This window comes from Prosopis cineraria, unplaced genomic scaffold (assembly GCF_029017545.1).
Source record: "Prosopis cineraria cultivar Desert tree isolate PC_DT_omini unplaced genomic scaffold, ASM2901754v1 PC3, whole genome shotgun sequence".
Lineage (NCBI taxonomy): Eukaryota > Viridiplantae > Streptophyta > Magnoliopsida > Fabales > Fabaceae > Prosopis > Prosopis cineraria.
The window spans coordinates 36,013,851-36,036,953 of NW_026555334.1; the positions used below are offsets into that span (position 1 = coordinate 36,013,851).

The 23,103-nt window shown below is 34.3% G+C and overlaps 3 protein-coding genes and 2 non-coding genes across 5 annotated transcripts; 2 read left to right on the top strand and 3 right to left on the bottom strand.

Annotated features, from left to right (window-relative positions):
* Positions 1-9,832: 9,832 nt before the first annotated feature.
* LOC129305564 (ethylene-responsive transcription factor ERF113-like) lies at positions 9,833-10,869 on the top strand. Its single transcript, XM_054945560.1, is given in 3 exon segments — positions 9,833-9,848; positions 10,021-10,080; positions 10,083-10,869. Coding segments are annotated over 3 exon segments (516 nt in total). The 3' UTR covers positions 10,523-10,869.
* A 2,469-nt stretch (positions 10,870-13,338) lies between these two features.
* TRNAK-UUU (transfer RNA lysine (anticodon UUU)) lies at positions 13,339-13,411 on the bottom strand. The gene has a single exon. It is a non-coding gene; the product is annotated as a tRNA-Lys (tRNA).
* Positions 13,412-13,616: 205 nt separating this feature from the next.
* On the bottom strand, positions 13,617-13,689 carry TRNAK-UUU (transfer RNA lysine (anticodon UUU)). The gene has a single exon. It is a non-coding gene; the product is annotated as a tRNA-Lys (tRNA).
* A 3,362-nt stretch (positions 13,690-17,051) lies between these two features.
* LOC129307079 (cytochrome b-c1 complex subunit Rieske-4, mitochondrial-like) lies at positions 17,052-19,375 on the top strand. The gene is made up of 2 exons (XM_054947944.1): positions 17,052-17,411; positions 18,480-19,375. Exons 1-2 carry the CDS (start codon positions 17,234-17,236, stop codon positions 19,118-19,120), a joined length of 819 nt encoding a protein of 272 aa, XP_054803919.1. The 5' UTR covers positions 17,052-17,233; the 3' UTR covers positions 19,121-19,375.
* Positions 19,376-20,325: 950 nt separating this feature from the next.
* On the bottom strand, positions 20,326-22,854 carry LOC129305565 (phosphatidylinositol-3-phosphatase SAC1-like). Its single transcript, XM_054945561.1, has one exon. It carries the CDS (start codon positions 22,852-22,854, stop codon positions 20,374-20,376), a length of 2,481 nt encoding a protein of 826 aa, XP_054801536.1. The 3' UTR covers positions 20,326-20,373.
* Positions 22,855-23,103: the final 249 nt, after the last annotated feature.

Below are 23,103 nucleotides of genomic sequence, written 5' to 3' on the forward strand. Positions count from 1 at the left end.
TGGGTTTGAATCATATTATTTCTTTTTTTTTTAAATTTTTTATGCCCCTTAGTGATCAGATCATGCTTGCTTATTAATCATGAAATTTTTTTAATTTCATGGCGACCATTTTGGGTATGGTTGGATCATAATATTAATCCTTATTTTTTTAATTTATTGGCCATGTGAGATTTTAAAAAATTTGCATAGGCATTTAAAATGATCATTTATTGTGAAAATCAATAGGGTTTTGCAGGAAAATAGATCCAATTTATATATATAATGATATGGATTTCAATGATCCTCCATAATAATTAATTTTACTTATTTATTATTTTTTTAACTTAAATTGATAAAATATCAAAGTTTGTTTTTATGTGAAAGTTCAAGAAATTTTTAGAGAGATTTAAAATAATTGCATTATCATCCTCACTCTGCGGCGTCCTGGAGGACCCCGTAATCCTCAGGACAAGCCTTACCACGTACGGATCACACTGATTTCGCCCTGCCATGGGCTCATCAGGGAGGCGGCACTAGCCCCCGACCAGTTGTGCACACAATCCGAAGACTGAGGCAGAACACCCCCAATGCTAATGTCGCCCCCTTTACCCATATTGTGCGAGGCTAACCAGCGGACCGTTCATTATCTTGGTCTTTACACGGTCACGGAAATATCATCCGTGACATTCTCCCACACCCAATCTAGCACGCCCTCGTGCTAGGGGAGAACGACTCCGCCCAAGGATCGTACGTACAGTACTGCCACAAACACACCAGCTTACTTGCTGAGTGGCCACCCGAGTCCTGCACTCTTCAGACCCACTCGCACCCGCGAGCCAACAGGAGTGGAGTCGACAACGGCCAACCTTCCCGCCCGAGTCCCCACTTTTGGACCCACCTGCTCGGAGGCTTTCTGGAGCGGTGCCGAGGCCGACCAGTCCCAACGTGGGACCCCACGCGCACACGGCAGTAAAGTACGTCCTGCTCTGATACCACTCTGTCACGGGCTGAGAGTCTGGCGCAGCACACGGCGCCCGTGCGGCGTCCTGGAGGACCCCATAATCCTCAGGACAAGCCTTACCACGTACGGATCACACTGGTTTCGCCTGCCATGGGCTCATCAGGGAGGCGGCACTAGCCCCCGACCAGTTGTGCACACAGTCCGAAGACTGAGGCAGAACACCCCCAATGCTAATGTCGCCCCCTTTACCCATATTGTGCGAGGCTAACCAGTGGACCGTTCATTATCTTGGTCTTTACACGGTCACGGAAATATCATCCGTGACATTCTCCCACACCCAATCTAGCACGCCCTCGTGCTAGGGGAGAACGACTCCGCCCAAGGATCGTACGTACAGTACTGCCACAAACACACCAGCTTACTTGCTGAGTGGCCACCCGAGTCCTGCACTCTTCAGACCCACTCGCACCCGCGAGCCAACAGGAGTGGAGTCGACAACGGCCAACCTTCCCGCCCGAGTCCCCACTTTTGGACCCACCTGCTCGGAGGCCTTTCTGGAGCGGTGCCGAGGCCGACCAGTCCCAACGTGGGACCCCACGCGCACACGGCAGTAAAGTACGTCGGTTATCAATTTATATATAAATTGTTTGTAAATAAAATAAAATAATAAACATTTTTTAACAAAATAAATTAATTAAATTAATATATTTATGTAACGATCTCAAAATTTTTGATGATATGAGATTTCCTAATCTTTATAAATTGCTAAGATAATCATTTTATTGTGAGTTGATAAGACTTTATTGTTATGATAATTACAAGTTTTTACCATACTCTATGAGTAATAAAAGCTCCTATTGGTATATCAAATAAATTTTCAATATATAAACGAACATATATTAAAATAAAATATTTGTAAATAATCTAAGATTTTATATGATAACATAATATGAAATTTTAAAGGTATTAAGGTCATTTAAATTATTTAAATATCCACGAGTGATAAAAAGTCTCCGTAGACATATTGAATTTTTTATTTTAAAAAAAAATATATAATAATAATATTTTTTTATGTTGACAAAGTGAATTTTTAAAAATAAAGAAAAGTATAACAGAGAAAATAGTTTCAAAAAAAAATATAAATGAGAATAAGAAAATTATCTTTGTGAAATAAATCATACCAACTCACAGTTGATAAAAATTGTTTTGGTTTGCGATTGATAAGTTATTTTTATTCCTCTTTTTTTAATGAAAATTTTAAATAAAGAAAACCATTGACAATTTTCATAGCCCGAACTATGTGGACTTTAATCCCCATCACAGGGTACATAGGCCTCAGAGTCAAATTCTGAATGAAGTCCTCCCTCATAAGTAAACAAATATTTTTACTTAATTCTTATTATTTTTATATTAACACATGAATATAAAAGAGATAGTTAAAATAATTTTAAAACTATATTTATATAATATAACAAACTTCAGTAACTATTCTTACGAACGAGTGTTATGGATACCTAACACCTTTTTCATACTCAATTGACTTCTAAACCTATTTTTATTTTTCAAGATTTTTCTCAAATTTTGGTGGCGACTCCTATTTTTTCAATTTTCTTTTGGAAGGCCGGAACCTTCGCTTTCGTGTCGTCCACGTCACATTTTTCGGGTGCGACATAGTCCCTTTGATCATGTTGCATGTAAGGTTTTCCTTACTTAACGACATTAAACTCCAAAATCAATGTATTAACCTTCAAATGGCTTACCAAAGTTGTTAAAATTACATAAAAGAGAGTTTCTCAAATCATTTACAATGGAATCCTAAATTTAACATTTCAAATCTCAAACAATACTTATTAAGTTTAAACAAAGTTTGAAAACAGCCTGAAAGTTTATAAATTAAGCGGGACCCCAAACAATAAGTTTTAACATTCAAAAATGAATTTTTGCTGCAGAAAATGATATGTGTGCTGCAGCTTAAGACATGTGCACCGTAGCTTACCTTCTTTGTGCCATACGCTGCGGTGCATTACACGAAAATGACAATATCAGTGCCATCATTTGACAGCACAAAGAGTAAACTTTCAACGCATCCCAAATCTCCATCTGATGACCAATTGAGGTAGTTTCGGTGTCTACATCGAGCTTTTTTCTAACTCTAGCTAATGGCATTAGTTTTATACTCAAATTCTTTTTCTATAAAAATTTAGATACCAAAACCCATTTTTATCACTTTTTACAAAAATTTCACAACTTTGGTGTCCCAAACAACCACAAGTACCAGAAGCCTATACCGACCATCCGACCACACTCAACGGGCTCTAGTGGACTCGTGCAATGCACTGCACGTAGTCACACACACACACACACACACACTATAAAATCATAGCTCAACCATGTTTTTCACAAAATACAAAAGGAGGGAAATATTGCCCAAAATCATCATTTTCATTCTAATTCTTTTTAAAATATACATGTTTCTACTTGCACAAGTATTTTAACCTTGTCTATGGGTCTATAATCAAAATTCACTAACTCAAAACACAAAATACATAAATTGTATACTATAGTAATGTAAGTAGTACAAAACAATAACATGTGACCCTAATTGGCAATTTCATTAACTTATACACATGAACACAATAAAAAGAGACATATAAAGGATTACTCCACAATCCTAGGCTTCCGTGTATTTTTCTTGACTCAGATCCAATAAGCTAAGTCTGAAATATTAAGAATTGAAGGGTGAGTACAACCACTCAGTAACCAAGTTTCACTTAATCTATACAGTTACATATTAATTATAAATAGATAGATGAAAATAGGCAAACACATATATAACACATATGAAAAACTTGGCCATAGTTCACAAAAACTAACAACTATATGAATGGCCTGAACACACACACCACATCCTTTTCAAATCACAATGCATAATATGAGGTTGCAATACTACCAACCATGCACCCCTAATACATGCCGAACCATAATAAAACAACCATGTGACTGGATTATATACATGATCATGTGCCAACCTTATACCCTCATGTTATCTCCGACATGAAACCATGGCTATCACATGACTATGCCCTTCACGAACTAATCTAGCCTTTCACTTGTAAAGAGCTACTGGGCTAAAGTTTAACTCACTTACTTTTGTAATTTGATTTTCCTCAATACTAACAATCATGGGGTGATATAGTTTTAACAACATAATTTCCACACATACTATTCTATAAATCCATAAATTTTTACCCATTTCTACCAATAGGCTTATTGATTTCATTAATACACTTTATCATTAATAACTCTTCAAACCACTATTAATGGACATAAACCTCTCTCATAACTACCACATTTATGTCAATTTTCAAATATTTATTACCCCTTGGACCAACTACTTTCACAATCATTAATGTGGTATTCTAATACCTTAAACTATTCTCATTATACCTATTTTAATCAATGAAATTGGACTTATAATTGCCACTGTTTGTGATTTGCATGTCCAAAAAATCAAGCAAGATCCATCAAAATCCATCACAAAACTAAAATTATCATTTATTAGCTAAGAGACATTGGACAATCAATTTTAAACATGTGTTTAGAGAAGCTAACAAACATGCGGGTTAGCTTATTTGTTAGGCTTACAAAGATAGCTTTGATATTAATTTTTGACTATCCACCCTATGGGTGCAAATATTATACTATGTGTAATATGACTTGATATTTTGTTTCTTGCACCACTTACCATGACTATATGTTAAAAATATTATCATCTATTGACAACAGAGACCCTCCTTTCAAGGTATGAAAAGCAAAAAACAAACCCCTTTAACAAGATTTGTGCTTTTTAAAAAATTCATTTACAATCCATCATCACTAATGCAAAATTGATTTCTATTACGTGATTGTGTGTGTTTTTGCATGTGTGGGTATAGGTGGAAATAGATTATTTCTAGATAAAAAATTCAACAATAACTTCCCAAATCAAACCATTATTTAACTATAAGAGATATGAGATTAAAAAATATATACACTATAATATTTTCATAAATCTTTAAAATAAAAGTATATAATATATAAACAATGTTAACAAATAAAATTCAAGGGGGGGTCATTGCCCATGATAGTTAGTCCCCTTCACACCAAGTGAGTTTATATGAATCAACTTTGTCTATATTTTGCAATAGGTCTCATGTCAGGATAAATGAAGATTGTTGTATTAGAGTCTTAACAAGACAATAATCAATGTTAAACTTTGTCAAATCTTAAATGTATATGGATAATAAATGATGATGATGATTCTCTCGCGTGAATGAATGAACATCCAATTGACTGGCCTAGAAAAACACTCACGCGCAAATACACTAGAATGCATTAAAAATTGTAGTTTGAAAACGACATTAACATATGATTTTTTTTTTTTGGTCAAAAGACATCAGCATATAATTTATATGCAACTCGGCTAAACCATCCCATATATGGAACTGCAGTCCCCATCATCAAATCCCCCCGGCTAAAGCAAGTACACACCAAGATGCTTTTGAAATCTTAATGATGCCCCCCGTGCACAAACAACAGTGCACAAATAAACTCTGATTGTCACGCCTTCACATCATCATCAACCTCTCCAGTACCTTCAAAAATAATACGTGGGGTCATCCACTTCTTTGCACATGACATGTCAACAGTCTCTTTAATTTTTGTAATCAAGAAGAAAACATGTCAGTGTTACCGTGGTGCCTCAAGCACATTCAAATTCTCTTCACGTTCAATATTCCAGTGGCCCAGCGGGCACCATATATATATATATATATATATATAACACTCCACGAACCACCACAGACAAGTGAGCACTGGGATGGCGCAAATCCCAAACCTTGGTCTGCCTTTTTCTTTTTTTTTCCAAATTGGGCCTCACCGATCTATCTCCAGCTAGTTACGAGTTATGGGCGAAAACCACCGTGGGTTTCATGATTTCGGGATATTTGAATGCTTGCAGGTTAGTGGTCCTACTCATCAAAGCAATTACTTCCTTAATTCTTTAAATATAAATATTACAATACTACTATATTCACAAATTTATCAAGAGAGAATTATAATTAAATTTCAGTCAATACAATTAATTACTTTTAAGTTTATTGACAACTAAATTTAAAAAAATGATGACACTCCTAAATTCAATTGTCAATAGACTCAAGAGTATAGTAGTGAAACCTTAAGTAATTCTCCTATTTCTCAATTGCGTGATATATTTTTTTTAGACTATAATGTGCATGTAATCATCATTACATGGTTATGTGTCAGACAGATAATTATACAGAATACAATAATATTCATAAGATTATATTTTTAATTTTATATTTATATATATCTATTCTTTTCTTATATATGTTATACTCCCTTCATCCCATCTTATAAAATATTTTGGCTAAAATCATGAATGACAATGAAATCAATTAATTAAATACCGTTTAAAATCTTAACTTCTCTAAAAAAAACTTAAACTGGTAACAATATTTTTCATGTTATAAGAGGTAGGGGAAATTTTTTTTTTAAAAGTGAGATAACGAAGTTAATTCTGAAATAAATTTTATCAATAAATTATTATTTTTTACTAGAACATCTTGTATCAGGAAACATTAAATCATTCCAAAAAATATCTTATAAAATAGGCAAATAGATTTAATTTTTTGTTAAAAAGAATGCGAACGAGATACGAAACAAACTCTACTTCTAACTACTATAATTAGATTCGAGAAAAAAAAATTGTTCTGGAAATAAAAAAAAAACCTTTTCTGAATGTTAAAAAAAAGGAACTTATTCGACGAATAGCTGGGTTTGATTCAATGTATTATTACGAGTACCGGTACTTTCTCTGCGCTACAGACATTTGGACAACACGACAAGCACCCCAATTATGCAGAATTTCAAAAGGTCCTCGTACATGAGCTGCCACGTGTAATAGCCGTCCTTTAGCAGAATTATTCTAGAAAATAGTATTTTTTTAATGGCATTTTTTTATGGGTTAATCAGCATCTAAACCCTAAATATGCTGGAATAACATCTTAAATATCACAAAAATGATAATAAAATTCAATGAAATATATAAATAATAATTTAATCTTTAAAATATCATAATTTTTTAAAATCGTAATAACTTTTCTATCATTAATAAAATTATATAAATTATTAAATGCTCTTGTTGAAAATAAATAATTCATAAGTTTTGTTTTAATATTTATAATTTTTCTTTTGATATTCACAACAATAAAACAATAAATTACTACTTTACATGTTAAATTTTTTATTTGCTATTGCATTATTGTGAATATATAAGAAGGAAAATTGTGAATATTTAAATAAAATTTATAAATTATTTATTTTAATAAAGGCAATTTGATAATTTATATAATTTCATTAATGATAAAAAAATTTCTAGAACTTTAGGAAAATTATGGCATTTTGAGAAACTAAATTATCATTTATATATTTCAGAGAGATTTTATTATCATTTTTTCTAAATTATAAACTCTTAAAATGTATAAATACTATCAAAATTTCTAAATTTTGAACACCTAAAACCCCTTCATTAAATTGGAGAGAATGATTATTAATTTTAAGAGTCAAGATGAGTGACATATTAGTATATGAATGAGTCCCACAACTACAAACTAATGACCATTTTTCTTTCAATTTAAGGATGGAATTATAGAGAAGCTGAAATTTAAAAGTGAAAAAATTTTTTAATACATTTCAAAAGTCTAAAATTTAGAATTCCATTCATACAATAGTTTAAGATTTATAAGTTTTGTTTTAATATTTATAATTTTTCTTTTGATATTCACAACAATAAAACAATAAATTACTACTTTACATGTTAAATTTTTTATTTACTATTGCATTATTGTGAATATATAAGAAGGAAAGTTGTGAATATTTAAATAAAATTTATAAATTATTTATTTTTAATAAAGGCAATTTGATAATTTATATAATTTCATTAATGAAAAAAAATTTCTAGAACTTTAGGAAAATTATGGCATTTTGAGAAACTAAATTATCATTTATATATTTCAGAGAGATTTTATTATCATTTTTTCTAAATTATAAACTCTTAAAATGTATAAACACTATCAAAATTTCTAAATTTTGAACACCTAAAACCCCTTCATTAAATTGGAGAGAATGATTATTAATTTTAAGAGTCAAGATGAGTGACATATTAGTATATGAATGAGTCCCACAACTACAAAACTAATGACCATTTTCTTCAATTTAAGGGTGGAATTATAGGAGAGCTTGAAATTTAAAAGTTGAAAGAAATTTTTATACATTTCAAAAGTTTAAAATTTAGAATTCCATTCATACAATAGTTTAAGATTTAGATGCTCATTAAATCTTTTTCATTACTTACATGTACCCCTGAATCGAAGGACAAAGACATCTTGTTTAAGGCATGTTAAATATTAAATATAGACACTTTTGTTAATATAAATTTGAATCTTGATTTAACATATTGTGAAAAGATTATTCCTTCTTGCTAGACTCAACTTTTTTAGTATTTTTAATAAAATACAGCAGCATGTAAAAGGGTGAATTGTAAAACTACATCTCATAATTATTTTTTTATGCATATCATAATATTAAAAAATAAAAATAAAAATATGTAAAAAATAATCATAATTAAATATGTATTTTTTATTAATTAAAATTAAAATTAAAATCTCTAAAGAGGCAGATAAACTTGATTTCAACGTTGAGTAATAAACCACCAAAGGAAGCCCCCGTCATCCTGTTCTTTACATCAGCTCTTTTCTTTTCCCTTTGTTTTTTTTTTTTTTTGCTTTTTTTGTTTTCGGTTTTTTGCTCCTTTCCCTTGCAACCTTTTCTCAATCCTATTTAAGATGACAATCATAAAACATCTCCTCTTTCGACCCTTGTTTCATCTCTCTCACCTTTGATGAATCTTCTCTCGAAGAAATCGCAGATCTGCTTATCAAGCTGTACTACCTGCTGAATCTGATGATCAGCAAACTTGATCAGAGAGAAAAAAGGAGTATGATATGTATGTAGAGCATAAACATACGGGAGAAGATCAGCAGCCAGAGATATAAAGAGAATTGAACAAGGTGGATCGATCGAAGCATGGAAAGAGGCCCTTCTCTTCTGATGAAGCATCGGAGGAGGAAAAAAAGCATGATTTTTCATTCCTTCTGGATTCCCGTCGCTATCTCAGACGCAGACACAAGACACTTCAGCCTCTAATTCGTTTCCCTATCTTATCAGCACCACTAGCGCCACCTTCCCAATACCACAAGTAACAACCTCTTCTGGTTGATTGAGACTCAGATCAATTCATCCCAGAATCTACCTCAAGGTAAATTCCTGTGATCTGTAAGTTTATATGCCACTCTCTTTCCATATACTACCAATAATGTTATCCATATTATATCTCCAATCAAGATCTCTGTGCACTGATCTCTTAATTAAAACTTAGAATAGTCTGCTTTATTTCTATGATAGTGATCGATACCTGTCAAAATTATCTCCTGAGATTTCCTTCACTTACACGAGAGTGCAACTAGTATGTGATCTCTCTTTAATAAGAGCAGTAAAAGTCTTCAATAATTTCATGTTTTGGTCGATCCATGACCTTTTTCCCCAAATCACAATTAATTGCATATGCAAAACATGCTTTTATCTTGATGATGATCTGCTAGCTAGTTCGGCCAAGTTGAAAAAGACACTCTCTTTATCCACCTTCAATTATATTGTATGCTGGCTCGTATAGTGTGTATCATCTTTTAGGCTTGAGTCAAACTGAAAACGATGCGTTGAACTTGAATTGTTGACTTCACTGACAATCAGCCAGCCAGCCAGTGGTTTGGTAAAATGGTATTTCTCAATGGTGCAAAATTGAAACTTTATTTTTCTTATCAGCTAGCTAGCCTGCTGATCATGATTGCGTAAAATTAATGAATATGGATCTGTTTAATTAGACGACACCTTGGACTGAAACGGGCTAATAAATATCCAGAAGCGTTTCCACATGATCTGTAAGCGAATATTTTTTTTGTGAGGGAATGTCATTGTTGAGAGGAAAAAACATTATAGAGGAGTTAGGCAGAGACCGTGGGGGAAAGGGCAGCCGAAATCCGAGACCCAAACAAAGCAGCAAGAGTGTGGCTTGGCACATTTGACACGGCAGAGGATGCAGCAGCTGCTTATGACGCTGCAGCTTTGAAGTTCAAAGGCAATAAAGCCAAACTCAACTTCCCTGAACGTGTGGCTAATTTTCCGACTTATCATCACACCTCAACTGCTCCTCCTCGGCCACCGTCTGAAGTAGCGCCACCGCCAGTTTCTCAACCACCATGGCCAGCACCGTCCGGCGAGGCTGGTTTCCCAAACCTAATGCAGTATGCTCAGGTGCTTTGTAGTAGGGACGATGATGATCTACAACGAGCTGCTTCGGGTCTTTATAGTTATCATCAGAGTGTTAATGAGTCGTTTCTTTATGATTCTTCTCCATTCTTCTCATCGTCATCTGCAGTGACTTCGTCTTCTTCCACGGGGGTCTGATCATCAATTTCACGGTGAACAAATGGGAGACCGTGGGTTTTTTCGGGCTCTATTTTTTTGATAAAGCGACTGATGATTTTGATGGAAGCCACACGAGGCGATAGTGATTCAGTCAGCACTGTTACATGTAAGTTTATGCTGTTCAGTTTATCAGCCTAATTTTTAGCTGAATATTGCTTGTCCAAGCGTTACATATATCATATCGTTTCACTTCATCGTTCAAACAATTATTGCCTACTACAAACTCATGTCATGTGTTCATGATTTGAATGAGGATGGAATAATGGCAGTAAACGAATCTCTCTTCCTAATTCATACTTTCTCTTTATATATAATCTCTTCTATTTTGTTCATTTGTTTTGATACAAAAAAATTATTGATTGTGATATTAAATTGAATATATTATTTATATAGTCGTAATAAAAAAAAAAGATGTTATGATCTTGTTTTTAAGAGTATTGAAGTACCCAATAATGTATACAGCTATTAAATCAAATTAAATAGATAAATTGTTTACGAAGAGAAAGTATTGAAATGATTAATTTCCTCCATATGTGTGTATCCCCATGCACACAAGGTTAAAATTAATTAGCAATGCTACAACAACTACATGTTATGGTGCATATTTATACATGAAATCATTAACGGTGTCCGACGGACGATCGAGCTTATCCTTCCTAAGATCATAGTATATTCTGAATGAATTATAATAATTAACAAATCTTATATTATTGGCTCACCAAATATCCATTTGAAATTTAAAAAAAGGTTAATGTGAGTTGTATCCGTAAATCTTTTCGAAATTATTGTTGAAGCTAAAGTATTCTTCTGACTGGTAGCGATCGGTATGCATGCGTACTAGTTGTTATTGATAATATATTCATTTAAATCGCAGTAATGTTTCCAATTTGTGCGTACTCAGGGTAGAACACAAGTTTATCCTTTGTGCTGGTAACTGTGTGTATTGGTTGTGGATATATGACCTACGTAAATCTTTTATTACTTACGGAGCTGTACCTTAGTTCTTCACATTGTAAAAATTGATATATTTTGCTAGATCCAGCTTATAGGGAGAATGCACAATAGATAGAGCCCCAAAATAAAGAATTTATTACCTTTAGATACTGGATAATTTTTTTTAAATAAATTATAAATTATAAGTTAAAGAGTTGCAAATAGGTTCCCAATTACAAATTAGGAGTTATATTTAAAATTTAAATATCTTATTTATAATTAAAATTTTAAATTTATAATTATCTGAATTAATATTATAACTGATTTTATAAAAATAAAATTGTGAAAAGATATAGATACTGTCATAAATTTATTTTTATTTAATCGAATTCTCTCCCAACTTGTATGGTACATATATATTTTCCATTAAATCGTCATCATTATTCCTGATGCTTCACTAACACAACACTAGGACCCAGGGTGGGCATGCTAAATATAGCAGAGAGAGATGCAAGTTGCAGTGTTTTTATTAGACCGTTCTCTAGATCTCACATGCAGCCATTAATGAGGATTATTAACTGGGATTTTGAAACATACTTTATGGCTAGTTTAGCTGGAGACTATGATACATCAATTTGGCATGTAGTGGCTTGAGTATGAATTGAAAAATGAAATCACGGAGGATGATAATATGAGAAGCGACAAAAAAGCCAAAAGTTATACAGGTTAACTCATTTTTTTTTGTTATCTTTAGTCGCTTTACTTTGCCAAAACATATGTTAAGATTGTGGCCCGCCATGCTTAATCTAATAATTGATCATATTTAAATCAATGTTGGGTCATTACCTTTGTCAAGCCACGAAAATTTGAGATTAGTTACATTGTTCATGGCTTAAATATAATAATATAATGTAACTTTATAGCAGTATACTTTATGTTATGTAAGTAATCATATTCTCAATATCACTTCTTTTAATCAGATATTATATATGATGCGTGCATGCCATCTTTCTTGGCAAATTAATATGCAGGACAAATAAGGTTAAGAAAGACAAGTAAGCAATGGATAAATTATAGCAAGTGATCTTCCTAATTAACGTGGAAAGTGAAATACTGAGATCTGAAATATATATATATATATATATATAATTTTTAAAATAAATTAAACATATATGAAACTTGAGATAAGTTCAAGGGAACAGATCATCAACGAGGAGATTATTTATGTATGACTACAATGGAAGCTTCGCGGCAAGTTACAACTCAAGAGAAAAGCTTGAAGTGAGCCATATTTCATGCGTGCGTGGGAAATGATGCCATGAGGAGACATTATGATACATATATAGATATAGGATCTGAAATAATAATAATTATTAACTATACGATCACTCAAAGTTAGAGAACTGAAAAAGATATTATTTTATACGCTTTCGGCTGCATCATCATCAGCTTGCCGTGCGTCAACCTTTGCGGCTACTTATTCTATTTGTCTCGTCCAGTTTCATGCACCTCCTGCTCCAATCCAATCACCACCACCTTCTCTCCCATCTCATTTTCTTTCTTTTCATTCATTGTGAGCGTGCTTTGTGATGTACTCTTTTTTTAATTCTCCACCGTTTGTTTTGCCACTATGGGATTGCAAAATCTATTGCTGATGAACAAAACTTCAGATATGTTCTGCCAAAAAGAAAAAAAGAAGTCAGATATGTACGTAAGATCACCCCAGCTTCAATAACAAGAGAACAAAAATATTAAAGAGAAAAGTGATGTTTTAGTGCATTGCTGCTTTGGATCAAAAAAGCTTTCAAGTACCTAACTAAAGAATGGGTTTGTTCCTCATTGGAGGAAAAAAAGCATTTCAACGCCGTCTGTGGGAATCGAACCCACGACCACATGGTTAAAAGCCATGCGCTCTACCGGCTGAGCTAAGACGGCTGTCAATGAAAATCATTACATAAGGAATCTTTCCATAACGTAGTTATAATTTTATAACTACCCAAACTTGCGACTTAATGCTTCCCATCCATTGCCACTACTTTTTTCCAATAAGATTTGAGAAACAACATCATGTAAAAGTGATGTTTTAGTGCATTGCTGCTTTTGGGGTTGTTTCCTCATTGGAGGAAAAAAAGCATTTCAACGCCGTCTGTGGGAATCGAACCCACGACCACATGGTTAAAAGCCATGCGCTCTACCGGCTGAGCTAAGACGGCTGTCAATGAAAATCATTGCATAAGGAATCTTTCCATAACGTAGTTATAATTTTATAACTACCCAAACTTGCGACTTAATGCTTCCCATCCATTGCCACTACTTTTTTCCAATAAGATTTGAGAAACAACATCATGTATAATCTTATGTACTGAATTATTCCTTGTTTTTTTTCTTATTGGATGAAAAAACAAGCATCTAACTTATTGAAGTTAATTTGATTTAAGTGTTATAATTTTATAATTACATATATTTAGGCTGTAAGTTGATATTTTAGTCCACTACAACTATTTACTCCCCGAGAGGTAATAAGAATTGAGCAATGAATGTATCTGAGTTATTTCTTATTTTTTTCCTATAAAGTTAGGAAACAAGTACGTCTCAAGCATACAACAATTAAAGTTAATCTGATGTAAGTGTTAGAATTTTATAATTACATATCTAGGCTTGTAAGTTAATAATTCCAATCCACTACCACTACTTCTTTCTTAATAGGTACGAGGGTTCAGCCATAACATCTTGTACGACTTTATACACTCAGTTATTCCTTATTTTTCTTATCAAGTAAGGAAACAACCATGTCTTAAGTATCAAACTAATTGAAGCTAATCTGATTTAAGTGTTATAATTTTATAATTACATATGTAGGCTTGTAAGTGAATGCTTCTAGTCCACTACCACTACTTTTTTTCTTGATAGGTAATAAAGAATCAAGCAATAACATCTGGTATGACTTTATGCACTGAGTTATTCCTTGTTTTTCTTATCAGGTGAGGAGACAAGCATGATTCAAGCATCAAGCATGATTCAAGCATCAAACTAATAAAGTTAATTTGATTTAAGTGTTCTATTTTATAATTGCATATCTAGGCTTGTAAGTTGATAATTCCAATCCACTACCACTACCTTTTTTCTATTTGGTAATAAGGATTAAGCATACCTCATGTATGATTTTATGCATTGAGTTATTTCTTATTTTTCCTCTTAAGTGAGGAAATAAGCACATCTCAAACATCCAACTAATTAAAGTTGATCTGATTTAAGTGTTATAATTTTATAATAACATATCTAGACGTGTAAGTTGATTATTCCAGTCAATTATTACTACTTTTTTTTTCCGATAGGTAATAAAGATTGAGCAATAATATTGTGTATGACTTAATGCATAGAGTTATTCCTTGTTTTCCTATCAGGTGAGGAAATAAGTATGTCTCAAGCATCCAACTAATTACAATTGATCTGATTTAAGTGTTAGAGATTTGAGGATCTAGAAAAAGGGGACTTAAATGAAAAATAACTTTTATTTCAAAAACACACTACAGTATACACTAAGCTCTCAAATTTTTTAAAATCACTCTCTTTCTTCCTTACATCACGCTCTCTCGCTCCTATCACCGCCTTACTTTCACACACTCTGTACCGACACACTCCTCTCACTTTCCTTCTGTCTTGTCACGCTCCTCTCTCTTCGCCACACACACACAACTCCAAAGCTACCTATTTATGCTTGTGAATGTTGGTTACATCACTCCTTTTCCAATCTTCTTGGATCTTCTTCTCTATTCACAGCCTAAGTAATTAAACATTGCATCTAGAATTTTTTTTGATCTATTACTTCACCGCCTCTAGCATTTCTCCATACTTCTAAAGTCACCTTTTATTTGTTTAATTAGTCGGTGATTCTCTAACACTCCTCCTCATCAACTAATCAATTTTTCTACTTTTTCTTCAGCCTTCTTGAACTTGTTATAATCAATTGCATGTTGCCAAGAAAACTTGTATGAAGTGGTGATGGTTGATCTTGTTCTTCATCTTTTTCGTCGTCTTCATATTTTTCCTTAATTGAACTTTGAATACGGAAAGATGATTCAATCACTTTCTCCAAACTGAATTCCTCCAAATTGTACGCGTCCTTATCTACATCTTCACTCTCATTTACCTCAACATTCTCTTCCTTGATTTCATCTGCTTCTTCCGTGACATAGGATGTTGCTATTTATTCTCTATTGAAATCTTTTATTGCCATTTCTTCTTCAATGACACATGAAGCTTGGAAATCTCATGCTTCTTCACCATCAATTTTATTGTTAGAGGTAATGACATTTCCTTCAGCACTTCTATTTCAACAATCTTGAGCAAAGTGGTTGACCTTTCCTTGCTGTCATTTTCTTTTTGTCAAGCTTGTTTCAATCTCTGCAGCAAGGTCCCCCTTGATGTGAGCTTCTATTGTGACATCCTTTTTTTCCAATCATTTTGTTGTCTTCTATTGTCTTGCTTCTTGGAGTTGGAATCTTTTCACTGATCTCTCATTGATTTTTTTTTGGCAAAAGAGATTCTTTTCTTCATCTTTCAAAAAAAAAATTTGGACATTTGAATGTCCAAAGTTTAGTAAGGATACCTTCCAACTTAGCTATAGTAGCCTCTCCTTAGGCCAACCTCTTGCTGCTGCAACTAGATTATGATATTTTGAATTTAACCTCATAAAAATAATTCTCTTTATTTTTGCGTTGGTAATTGAATCATTGGATCTAATAACTTTGAAATCTTATAGCAAATAGATTTAATTTTTGAAAAACACTCACTCCCCCATGTATCATTCTAAAATATTATTATTTTAACAAAATCATATACATTTAAAAAATGAATTTCAAAGTTTTAGAATCTTTTTGGTGTTTTTGCCAAAAAAATGTTTTTTTTTTCGAAAAAGTTTCAGAAAATTTTGTTTGCCGAAAAAATTTAATAAAAAAATCATAGAATGCAAAAAAGTACGGTTCACATTTTTAGTTCAAAATTTTGCTTTGAAGTTCTTTACAATAATTTAAAATTTTAATATCCTTAATATTATATTAAATTACAGTAAGAAGTAGGCCCTAGCTCGGAGCCCGAGCAAGCACAACTTACGAGAGCTGCCCTGCTGTTGACGTGGTTGATGGTCACCTCACCACTCACCTGTAACTGGGGACCAAATGCTGGGCCTTTAAGATGGGCCAATGTACTTGGATGATGGATCAATTAATTCATGACCAGGGCCGATCAGCCCAACCTATGATTCATCGACACTCAGATCAAGCTTTCTTTGTTTAAGGCCGAAACAAATATTAATATCAATATATACAAAATCACTGGAAAGTTTTATTTTAAAATTTTACATTCTAACAATGGATTTGATACTAACTGGACATTATATTTTTATTTAAACGTTTTATATTTCAAATAAATTATCTTTACTGGAATTTAGTCATATATTTAAAAAAACGGCTATACGATTTTTAATACACTTAATATTCAGCCAATCAACTATCAATTATATATATATATATATATATATATTATATTGTGTACAAATTGTGTCACAAGAAATACAAATAATATACAGAGCAACCGGTATCATGTGATGGTCTTCATTGATTAACTAACCTCCGTATTTGCGGTATCTCTGCAAAGGAGCGTTAGACTAGGAATTCGAAATACGAATACGCTTCACATCTGGTTCATGCAGATGCAGAGGAGCCATCAAGCAAAGGAAAGCAGAATTAGAGAAACACAATGATGAGGGCTGTAGCCAGGAGATTTGCTTCCCTCTCTTCTTGTTCATGGAGGCCCAACCAGGCCGTGAGGTCCGCCACCTTCATCTCTCGTGCTATTTCTTCGCGCGGCGACAGTAGTTCCACTTCTTGTTCCCGTCATTCGTATATCAGATCCCAATCCCTTGTTTCCTTCAGAGGTTAGGGTTTTCTTCATTTTTGGCATTATTTGCAGTTTTTTATACGCATTTTGTTTGACAATGTGATCTTGAATTCTCGATTGATTTGGGGCCTTTGATTCTACGTGCAAATGATTGATTTTGCGTTTTTATTGGAAGCTATGCTTAAAATTGAAGCTGTTTTTTGATGTACATTTAAATTTTTAAGTTTTAACGGGTACGGTGTCTATCATACATATGCTGTCGCTAATGTTTAGTGATAGTCAAATTTCATGTTCTGAAATCTTGGTCCATTATGATCTTTTGATGGACATTTTTAAGACTATGATTCCCGCTCTCCGATGAAGCATCAAGATTTTAATTCACAAAATGTTTGGTCTTATAAAATACGGATACTTTATGTATGAACATTTTTGTTTGGTTGTCTCTGCATATCTGTTCGATCTCTCGTGCCAGCCTGCCAGGTTCAAGGAAGCAGGTCAGGAGGCTTCATGTGGTTTGATTTTATATTCATATAACATCAAGCTATTTATCACGTATGAGTCATGGTCAAATAAAAGCAACAAACAAAATAAAAGAATATAAGAGAAACAAAAGGTGTTTATATGTTTGTGCTTGCTATCCTTGCAATTTGGATACAAACGGTGTTTTGGCTAAGATTTTCTTCGACTACTTGTTTCTCTATATTATTTGGAAATCCAAAAATAGTCAATGTAGTATTGAACTCTCTTAATTTTTAATCCAGAGTATATTTCGGTTTTCAATAGAAAAAATGACTTTCCAAATATCTCAAAAAACGAGATTAATTAATAATTAAATAGTGTTTATTTTGCCTACAAATATATTAATAATTTATGTTATATTGAAACTGTATAATCTCATTATCCCAGATTTTTTCGTACAACTACTACGGGAGCTTGTGGTGGTTGTTTTTATTTGTATCATTGCCCCTGGTAAATATTAGTAAATACAATGTACAGTCAGAATGCTTAAGCTTTTTCCACTCCCGCAAAAGAACTTGTATTCCTTGCCAGATTTTTGGGCCTCTCAAAATCTCTGCACTAACTTGTTCTGGTCCGCCTGTTTCAGGTTTTGCTTCTGAAACCGTGCAGGTTCATACGGAGGAAAACAACATTATTATTCCAGCGACAGTTGCAGCGATTAAGAATCCAACTTGTAAGATATTGTACGACGAATACAACCATGAGCGGTTTCCTCCAGGCGATCCAAGCAAGAGGGCATTTGCTTACTTTGTTCTATCAGGTGGGAGGTTCGTGTATGCTTCTCTGGTTCGCCTCCTTGTCCTCAAATTTGTCCTCTCCATGTCAGCCAGCAAGGATGTTCTGGCCCTGGCTTCGCTCGAGGTAGATCTCTCGAGCATCGAGCCTGGCACTACAGTGACTGTGAAGTGGCGAGGAAAGCCTGTATTCATACGGCGTCGTACAGAGGGAGACATCAAGTCAGCGAACAGTGTTGATGTTGGATCTCTTCGTGATCCCCAGGAGGATGCAGAGAGGGTGAAGAACCCAGAATGGCTCGTGGTAATTGGTGTTTGCACGCATCTTGGGTGCATTCCATTGCCAAATGCTGGTGACTTCGGTGGGTGGTTTTGCCCTTGCCATGGTTCACATTATGATATTTCTGGAAGAATCAGGAAGGGCCCTGCTCCATACAATCTGGAAGTACCTACTTATACTTTCTTGAAAGAGGATAAGTTGCTGATCGGTTAAATTTTCTGGGCTACGTTCCTGCTAGTTAACTGATCACATTATGTTTTCGCTCATTTCTTTTTCTTTTTTCCCCTCCTTTATTTATTTAATTATTTTTTGATTTGTCGGGCAGTGTTAGAACTTACCCTGGGCTCCTTGTCGACGAGTCCTAAATCCTAATTATTGGGTTATGTTTATCAAGTGTTTACGTGACTTGAAAATGTTGGTAACAGTTACTGTTGGCGAGATTAATCTTAATAATCGCTTGTCTCTTTACCCCAGCAAACAAATCACAAATGACTACAGGAACTTCGGCATTTTGCATCGTACACTACGTTTTAAAATTTCTCCAGAAAATAAATGCTCTGGATCTAATTTCTTCGGGCTCGCGCCTAAAAAAAAAAAAAAGTTAATATCTTTGGGAATTAGAATGACTTGGATTCATGCAAACTTTGACGAATTATTAATATGTTTGATTTTACATTGAAAATCACTAAAGTGATGAAAGTAGCTAGTTACCTACTTTTTATCAAAATTATGATTTTAATAACATTAAGGAAACCAAACATATTATACACACATTAAGCTGAATTACTAAAAAGTGTAAAAAATTCTAAACTTTTTAAGGAATCATGTACATTTAATGATAATATCGTTGAACTGAACAAGTGCAGAAAATTAGAACTTACTGACATGACAGTGCCATTGAACTTAAAAATATTTATCATGTTTTTTTAACTAGAAAAAAGAAATATCACACTAAATTTAGTCTGCAAAATAATTTTGTATGAATTAAAATTTGATATCAATTAAGACAAATAACATGTATGAAAATAATTGAAAAAAAAAAGCTGTATTATTCAAACAGCCTGTAAACACAGAGTGTGTGAAGATACAAATGACCTGAACCTTTGATCTAATGTCCCTCGAACACCATATATTCGGCTGGTCATCTGAGCATGTAAAATAATTCCTTGACACTATTATCTATATATTTACTTATAAATTATGTCTCCCTGTTCCCTAGTGTGAGTAACATTATTTTCGTTTGTTACCACAAATTGTTTTATTTATTCTAACTGGTATCAAATTAATGTCAATCCAATTAAACGATGATATGTAAAAAACTAAGAAAACAAGTGTACCATAATAAAAGTTAACATGAAAAGACATTCAAGTTCAGTAAAATTATCCCAGAATCTTATGCAGTGTACAATATCTCAATGCTATGATCAAAGCACTGTAACAGTCAAATACTACATCGCCCCAGACCCTCATATTCTTAGTACCTTTTCTTTCCCAGTTAACCATCGTGCCAACCAGCTTGGATCCTCCGCAATGAATCTGCAAGATTTGGGGATGATTCCAAAGTCATCACCAATTTGGTCGTGCTCCTTGAGAGCCTTTTCCATGTCCGCAGCAACGGCAACATCATCAAGTTTAAGGACGTCAAACGATCCCATCCTCAAAATATCAGCATAAAGTTGGTCCTTCTCAGGGTCTTTGTGAAAAGGTTCTAGCTCAGGAATGTGACACAGCGCAGCATAATGCCTATATATTTCACTGCTTTCATCAAAATCAGCCAGAAGAGGACCTCCGAACCAACCATTCTCATTCTCTTCATTAGCCGAGGTTATTTCCTGATATCTCTGCGCAGTTTCCTCTTCATTCATTTCACTGCGAGAAGAAAGCCAATCAAGGTTATAAAAACCAGTTTTCTTCTTTTCAGCTTGAGATTTTTCAGAATCAGTTTCATGAGAAGCAGCTTCTTTCGGCACGGCACTTTCTTGGTTCTTTTTTCGTCCAAAAAGCCAATTTGGGCTTTTGAGCTGTATCTCAGCTACATCGGGTGCAACACCACTGTTTCCATACCTACCACCTGGTTTCTGATCTGGTTCACCGCAAGGCCTCACGTTCCTAATCCCACCGCATGTCTTACCAATCAACTTATCAAATGAAGTTAACTTGGTCCGCTTGAAATCTTCTCTACAAGCTGGGATGGGTGTGAGAGTTGTTCCAGCTCTACAAGCAGGGTTAATAACTTTCAGGTCATTCATGGGCCCAGATACATGCAGATGGTAATCTGATTCCAATTCCCACAGAGCGGGTTTTCCTTTCTGTGGCTGAAAGTAGCCTAAAAATAAGTTCATCGCATCTTGTTTTTCACCATCTGTGTACGTATTAGAGTAATAACGCTGTAATGATTTCAAAAACTCTCTTGTTCTTGCGTTCCACTTTCCCTGCTGCTCTGGAAACAGAGTATTGTGAGCTGCAGAACCACCATATTGCTGGGCAAGAGCATCTCCCATCCTTCTGTACATCTCCATTAGAGCTGCAGCAAGACTACTATCAGGATCCACATGTGAATCATCAGTTATGCCCATTGCTTGGAGCTGGCATCCCAAAGCTTCAAGACCAAAAGCAAACTGTGCTATGTTTGTACGATCCAAGCAATCAATGCAGTTGGTACGAAGAACTCCATTCTGAAAACACGGTGATCGCTTGGTCTTGTTGGAGCCACTGTAGTAATAGCCACATGAATTAATTGCTTCGCTCGCCACAGTACGTAAAACCGCCAAAACATTTGCAGGCTTGACTGGAGACTTGCCTTTTGAAAACTTGTGAAAGTCCCAATGAATATATTTAATCTGGCTATTTTCCTCGGGTTGAACTAAATTCAGATACGCTACAGCATTAGCAAATTCACGCCTCAGTATCATTTCTCGTGGCCGTTTTTCAAACGTCTTTATCAAATTCAAGACGATGATTCGATTGCCGTACCTCTCGGCGAGGTCATCAAAATGCAATTTTGTGGCGTCGTATGTTGGATCATACCTCTGCAAGAGGATGTCAGGCTTGGGGCTGAATCTACAAGTTTCTTGAGACCAGAAAAGCGGTATAGAGCCACGCAGTTGCACCACTGAACTCATCTTCCCCTTGTAAAAGCCAGCTTCTTCGTCAAGGATAATCTGCTCTGTCTCGACATCATTTGCAACTTTTCCGAGGTCATTCACTCCTCTTTTCAAATAACGCGTCCCAGCAAAATATCTTGATCGTCTAGAAATCAATGAAATGCTGAACTCCCTCCCAAAGATTGATAAGCGAGCCTGTTCAAAATAGCCATGAACTAAAGCTACTGTCCAGATGGAGTTATTGCACATTGACCGTATTGCTTGTGTCAAATAATCATTCCAAACAAACATGTTGTCGTACGGCATCCCAATCCCTCCTTCTTCAATGGACAACAAAGTCTTCTGCAAACTCTGCATTATTGGGTAGGTATAGCTGTAGAAAAAATCCTTCGTAAGATCGAAACTGGATAAAAGCCTTTTGTACCTAAGTTCAGTTTTAGAGCGAGCAGTGTCGGATTGAACTGAGACATGTGGTATTGTTATCGTTTGGCTCTGTTGTACGCTATAGATTGCATGACCACACATGCATCCAACTTGTTTGCGCTTAGTAATTAGAATCAAATAATACGATTCCAAAAACTTGACGCAGCCTGAAATCCCATAAGCTTCGGTCACAAATGTGAGACCCCCTGTGGCTATATTACCATCTCGAATACGTTGAAGAAGTTCTTTGATTTCATCGCCGGAATACATGACAGGGTCTTCAATAATATGGAGGTCGGATGGTTCTGATCTATCAAACTTCAATACACGGAAAAACTTCTTGTTACGGTCACTTCCTATCAAGTAAAATCGTGCCATTGTTTCGTAGAGACGAAATTTCTCTTGAACGTACGTAGCCATTGGCGACAATGTTAGAATGGGAGATAGCAATTCGGGGTTTAGATCCTTGGATTTTAGTGTATAATGAGGTTTGAAATTAAGAAACTAGCTAAATTAGTTTAAAATTGAAATTCTAAAATGACCAGATTTTGTGTATCTAGGTGATGCATGATTGATATTGATAACCATCAATATTCATATTATTAGTTATTTTATCCGAAAAGAATTAATAGACTAAGTCAAGGGATCCGCATCTTTTGTTCATTTTCT

Coding starts and splice junctions, on each gene's coding strand:
- LOC129307079 (XM_054947944.1), top strand. CDS start 17,234: ATGATGAGGGCTGTAGCCAGGAGATTTGCTTCCCTCTCTTCTTGTTCA. Junction 17,412..18,479: donor ATCCCTTGTTTCCTTCAGAG/GTTAGGGTTTTC, acceptor CGCCTGTTTCAG/GTTTTGCTTCTGAAACCGTG.
- LOC129305565 (XM_054945561.1), bottom strand. CDS start 22,854: ATGGCTACGTACGTTCAAGAGAAATTTCGTCTCTACGAAACAATGGCA.